The 6,410-nt window shown below is 39.9% G+C and overlaps 1 protein-coding gene across 2 annotated transcripts in view; it reads left to right on the top strand.

Moving 5' to 3' along the window:
- The first annotated feature begins 3,003 nt into the window (after positions 1 to 3,003).
- The window catches only part of LOC118408800 (phosphatidylserine synthase 1-like), a 10,715-nt gene continuing 7,308 nt past the window's right edge, over positions 3,004 to 6,410 (top strand). Inside the window, exons 1-5 of one of the 2 annotated variants that reach the window (XM_035809658.1) lie at positions 3,004 to 3,201; positions 4,523 to 4,567; positions 5,150 to 5,244; positions 5,427 to 5,471; positions 6,189 to 6,307. In XM_035809658.1, coding sequence (XP_035665551.1) covers positions 3,035 to 3,201; positions 4,523 to 4,567; positions 5,150 to 5,244; positions 5,427 to 5,471; positions 6,189 to 6,307 — 471 coding nt within the window. In that variant the 5' untranslated portion in view covers positions 3,004 to 3,034. The remainder of the gene's footprint in view (positions 3,202 to 4,522; positions 4,568 to 5,149; positions 5,245 to 5,426; positions 5,472 to 6,188; positions 6,308 to 6,410) is intronic. The other variant, XM_035809659.1, reaches the window with a different exon arrangement.

Genomic DNA, 6,410 nt, shown 5'->3' with positions numbered 1-6,410 from the left:
TGAATATATCTCTCTACCAAAAGTGAGATTGAAAATGCCTGAGAGGCTGTCACGGTATACTCGCCCCGTGCCTAACAGCGATATGAACGGCCTATTGAGCCAAAAATAGGGTGCGAAAGGTTACTTGAAAATTTACTCTACAGACCATCCCAAGGCTTAGCCGGGTCAAGTGGTGTTATTTTTAACCTGCTGTACGTACCCATTTGTGTCGATCGATGCACACCCACATTATTCTCTATTGGTCATGGAATCAACCGGTAAGGGAAATAAAGTACGCCTAAAACGTGCATGGATTACGCGAAAAGCCGGGCCGAAAAGGGGATTGAGTGGTTTCAGGACGTCTGTGGAAAAAGATGCATGTGTACTGTCATGGATGGCTATCAGGAAAGTCCTTCTTATACACTGCGACCATACATACTTCGTCCACGGAGCCTTCTAAAGATTTGGCAGATTGCTCAACAAATCTCAAAGCTGATAAAGAACAATTCGGTTACGCTTCGTGTATTTAGTTGTCTTTTAAAGCATACCGTAGTTTATATAGTCAAGTGAGTTACATCATACTCCGACCTGTTATGAAATAAAAAGGGTAAAACAAATCTAATTTTGATCGTCGCCCAGCAATCATTGTCTAGTGAAAAGGGCGCCATTACACGATCGCTTGGAATTTACGGTCGGGAAAAACAGCGTCACTCGCATGTACGTACTTAAAGCCTCATACCTGGTCTGGCGTGTACCGGCACAATAGCCTATACTTTATTATTGGCGGCAAAGCTCAATGCATCCCTAGCCTCCTTTGAATTCCGCGGAGATAGCTAATGAAATCCACGCCAGTAATCGGCAGTACAACATCCAATCGGTAGGGTTTGGCAACAGTGCTGTTAGTGTTGGATGTCTGAGGATCGTAGGAAAAGAAGAACCAGTATTTAGACTGCCTTTGTGGCATACTTAATAAAACGTTATCGTCTGTTATATTTCATTTGTATATGAATATATGACACATTCAAAGATATAATTTTACACCTATAATATATTACATCTAACGTTATAACTGTTCAGCCTGTAATAGCCAAACTGACCAATGCGGTTTTCCCTGTAGTCTCCTTGAACTGACCGGGGCCAGTACTAGTATTTTTTTTTCATCAAAGGCGACATCTAGCAGTCCAGTGTCACACTGCACTACACTGCACATCAAGGACAGACACCCGCGGACAGGTCAAATCCAAGAATGCCGCATCCCAGCGCATTGAAGTTTTTCAGTACGGACAATGAAGAACATTTGAATATATGTATAAGAAGATATATTTGCCAGGAGAGTTTGACCACCATCAGTCCGCGAAAGAGAGACAGCATACCGGGTAACCCGAATTGTACTAACTACATACCCCCGAAGTAAATCCTGTAGGGGCTGGCGTTAAATATTTAGCCAATTTTTCCACATATTGACGTTAGAATTTCCTTTAGTTCGACAAATACGATTATGACATTAACTACTAATTTACTTGCATGATGATAATGATAAGACATTCAAATGTTCATTTGCTTTGCTTTGATTCTACTGTTGAGCAAGGACGTTAACATCTATTATCATAATACCGGTACGTTTACGACGATTTCTCTAGCCATACTGATTTGAAAAATTGTCAACGCATCATTTTCTCCAGTTACATGTTGCTGTTATAGGTTACCCTTGCCACTTCTTCTGTGTAACTTTTCTGCCACTCTTGTCCTGCTAAAAGCGTAATATTGTAATTGTAACACACCGCGGAATTACACGGCGAACGGGCGCGTGGTTGGGAGGGGGTACAAAATACCGGTAGGAAGAAACACGGCACAATTAACTGCCGCTATGTACATTTATACATCCTCTGATGTTCCTTCCTTTTCTGTCAGTAAATGCATAAAACATAAACCTGCATGAGCATACAAAATGTCATGAGAAAACGGACGTATACTGTCAAGAATTTTCATTTAACTTCTGTCCGTCACAACCGCTATGACGTAACACTTCACTGCTAGCGTAGATATAAAAATGGCGGGAAAATGGCTGCGTACGTTCAATTTTGCCCATTCAGTCGTAGATCCGGACTATTATGCAACGGTTCTTCACACTTTTACATGAGTTGTAGGTCACCAACAGAAATTCAAGATTGTTGTTGAATCATGTTCGTCTTGTGCCGTGAGCATGTGTAATTATGATCTATATAAATTTGGCAATGAATGTGACAGTGTGTTCGTCCCACGACGAGCTGCCTACCCCATGATTTAACAACAAGTACACTGAACACTTTCGGCCTTGTTGTCTTCGACCGCGTTGTTATCTATGCTTTGCAAATGGTGTATTGCACACCTAGATGTCTGAAGTGTGCACAGCTCGGAAATAACTATTGTTGCATGTGTAGATCTCTTTAAGTTCCAGTATTTTTAATCTACCGGTATAAGTCTTACTACCGGTATTGTGCCAATGCATGTTATATGTAACCTTATACAACGCTAATACAACGTCCCTGTGTTGAGTAATATTGTGAACAAGAACACTTGGTTTTATTATAGTTAAGTCATCATCAATTGTTAATACACGGAGAATTTTTCAAATTACATGTAACGTTAGCGTTACGTTACGTTACGTTACTTTAGTTCATAAGCCAGATAAGTATCATATATGATTGTCCAATGGGCGGCAACATCGATGTTTTAATGATAACGTTCAAGGCAACCTGAGCAATATTAGCCCGAGTCAGGTTGTAGAACTTCAATTATGAAAGTCAATTTTTCGGGCACTTTTCAATTGGTCAATAATTGAATTATTGATCAAAATCGGATAGCCGGGATAGGTAATGAATGTTTCGTAGGTCCCTAAGAATAGCCAGAATTTGAAGAGGGGGAATTGATATTCTCAATTCATGAAGTAAATTCTAGCTATTCGTACATGAAAATTATTATTACCTTGTATCAATTATTATTATTTTTTAAAGCTTGAGCACCCCTCAAAGTTGAATGTGGACTCGCCGATGTCCCGTTATCCTTCGCGTCCAAGATGGCGGCCAAAGGTGGCCACAGACGACAGGTGTCCATTCACTACGACTTTCGGGCCATCAACGAGCAGAAAGTCGAGGACATCACGCTCGAATTTTTCTACAAGCCACACACGATAACCCTCCTGACTGTCTGTGTGCTTGGATCGCTGTACATCGCCTTTAAAAGGTACGTTTTGAAGCAAAAATAAGAGCCGGATCGTTGCACGCACGTTGGCCAACATGTTTGAATACAAACTATATCTGTATGAGTCATTCAACGCAAAATGGGTGATGACGGGATTCTGAAACATGAGGTCGTTTAGAGCAGCCACATAAGATCTTTCTCGGCATAAACGCTAAAACCTCCAACAAAACAAGGGCAAAATGTTCAGAGATCACTGCCCCCCTCCCCATAATTTTTCTCATGAATAATAATAAGGGCCTCATATGATTCGACCCCGAGTGATCTTTGTGTTTGTTAACGTTTCTCACGGGTTGTTTTGATTGATAAAACTAACTGAGAGTTTCTCATGCCCTGTATTTACTAATCTTTCCGGGTAAGAAGTTATCTTTAGGTTTTGAATGAGGGGACCAAAGGGTCAGGACTGTTTTGTAATAAAGACAGGTCACCTTGGACCGGGTACTGTAGTGACATGTGACTGGCAGGCATGGTTACTCATGTCAAGGGCCCAGATATTTACAAAAGTCACTCCCATTTTTCCCCCACTGTTCTTGCCCCCACAAAATATTAGCCTTTGCCTTGACATACTATATTGAAAATTCATTAAATTGTGCATTGGTTTTATTTTATATGCGGTATTGCCCCTGAGGAAAAATGTGGGTTTTGCAGTGTTTTTAATTTGGGGTTGAAAAAATTCTACAGTACAGTAGTTATAGTACAATGGAGACATATTCTTGGTGTCAAGAAGTCAACGTTGAGAGGTCACTGTGAAAAGAACACCCCCAGAAAAATGTGTTTACCGTACACCATTTTGTTGAATTTGTTAAAAACTTTTAAGGCATAGCATTGGTATCATAGCACATATTGCATTCCAATCTTGCCAATGGGCCAAATTTCTCACATAGGTGCTTCCACACAAAGCAGGACAGATTATCATAGCTCAAGGCATCTCCTAGGAGATGGTGTCACCATTGGCTGCAAATGCCTGGATCAACAATACACTGTAACAAACAGGCCTGCATTTTAACTCTAGAAGTACGAAGGCCAGCTAGATACTTAGTAGATGTTCACACAACTTGTTAGGCCTGCAATTTACAAATGCAAATTTACTTGACACTCTTTTGGATAACCATTCTTGTAGAAGGTATTGAGATGTCAAGGAGTTTGTATTGTAGGAAAAGTCACAGGGAAGGTTGATTGTCAAAAATTAATGGTGGGTAAAGATATCTACTGTTCCCTTACAGCTTATTCAAAAGCTTTAAAAGTTCATGGCCAAATATTGATGGACTTCTCTTATAAATTCTTGCTTTGTCTGATTCCTTTACAGTCAGTGGGCAAGAACGATACCAACACCCAGGCAAAGAAACTTTCGGTAAAAACAATTCAAATAAACAGCCTGAAAATAGGCAAGGATACGAGCGGCGGGCAAATGTGTCTTTTTGCTCATTGTTACATTTTTTGCTGTAGAGAACACTAGCTCACAAAGAGAGGTATTACAGAAAAAGTGTTCTAGTAGTAGTACTTTGATCAACAGACCGCAGCAAAATGGTGAAGAAAATTGCTATTGTTTACAGTCTTTTGTATATACATTGTATAATCTATAAGGATTAAGATGTTGTTGTAGATTAAATTATACTTTTATAGTTGCCAGGATGGATTATCCCTTCTATAATGGCGCTTTAGGCTGTTGTGATACAGTATTTTTGTTAATGCCGGTAGCATCTATCACAATGACCATGTCACAATAGTGCAAAGACCCACGTGCTTTCTTTTTGCCTTTGAGTTACAATGCAAAACTGTACTTTGTCTATTTTTTTCTCAACAAATAGATGGCTAAGAAGAATTCTAAAAGGTTTACTTGCAGATTGCAGCTCTGTTTGAACACTGAAAACATTTTACGTCGTCTCTTTTACATTTGCAAGATTATAATTCATAGTCTCTCTCTATTTTTCAGAAATGAAGAAGCCAACACAGATGACAACATTTGGGATGGACTTCTGTGCTTGATTTTCTTCTTCATGATCATCAGTGTGCTGGCTTTTCCCAATGGTACTGTGAGATGCTATTTGTTTGAAATTGTTTAAGACTGACTGAAGGTTTCACGCAGAACAAACAATTTAAGGACTTGATCTTTGCATATAGATCGATGAAAAGACAATGTTGGGAGCAATTTTTTTCCTGAAGATTATTTATGTTTAATTTATAGTTTTACTTGTGTGCTTTCTTTCTAGGTCCTTTTACCAGACCACATCCCGCACTATGGAGAATAGTATTTGGTAAGTACTTTATAATTATATTGTGAATGTCACTTTGTCCAAAGTACTTAATTCTGTGGCATCTTAATTTTGCATTAGGGAAAGGAGGTTTTTGCAGAGTATCAAGTTTACATTTCAAACAGTTGATGCAAACCACACATTTGCAGTGTCATAATTTTACAGTAAGAGTCTAAGACTAAGAGACCAATGCCCAAATAAAACCAGTGGGAACATTTGCAAAATTATACTAGTAAATCATACTAACATTGATGGTATTGCTTTAGTACTCATAAAATGCCATCTCAGGTTTCCAAAGATGTTGTTTTTTCTGCATGTAAAAGATTGACAAATGACTATGTTGTTGGCATCCATCTGTCTCAAAAGACAATGGTAGGCAGACAGGGTGGGTTAGGCAACCCGTCTGCCTGGCCTGCACTTGGGTTTTTAAGGTGAAGGAGGGATGTGCACTGCCATCTCCACCCTCTTGTCTACTAGGACAGGGGCAAGAACTGCATGCCACGTGTAAAACGGCCCCAGCAGATGCAGGTTTATTGTTGGAGTTTCCGTCTCTTAGGAGGACTTCCGACCAAGGATGCAAGGGGTTCCTCCTACCACTGACTAGTGTATGGCAGGTGTGTCATGGCCGAACATGCCCCTAACCTAAGGCCTGCCACTGCCATAAAACAACTATATGTACAGTTGAAGAAATAAATGTTACTGTTTTAACTGCGCTGTCAGGACTGAGTGTGCTGTACCTGCTGCTGCTGGTCTTCTTGCTGTTCCAAAAGCTGTCAGACATGAAGAAGATGATGTACTGGTTAGATCCAGAACTCAGGAAAGTTGGACCTGACACAACGGTACAGTGCAGCTTCATCACTTTATTATTCTCTTGACGAAATTCTAGGGGTTGTTTTTTAGGGCTTCCTTTGTTGATTATACTGGAATTTCATTGATTTTTTG

This window comes from Branchiostoma floridae, unplaced genomic scaffold (assembly GCF_000003815.2).
Source record: "Branchiostoma floridae strain S238N-H82 unplaced genomic scaffold, Bfl_VNyyK Sc7u5tJ_418, whole genome shotgun sequence".
Taxonomy (NCBI): Eukaryota; Metazoa; Chordata; class Leptocardii; order Amphioxiformes; family Branchiostomatidae; genus Branchiostoma; species Branchiostoma floridae.
This window is presented reverse-complemented; position numbering and strand designations above follow the sequence as displayed.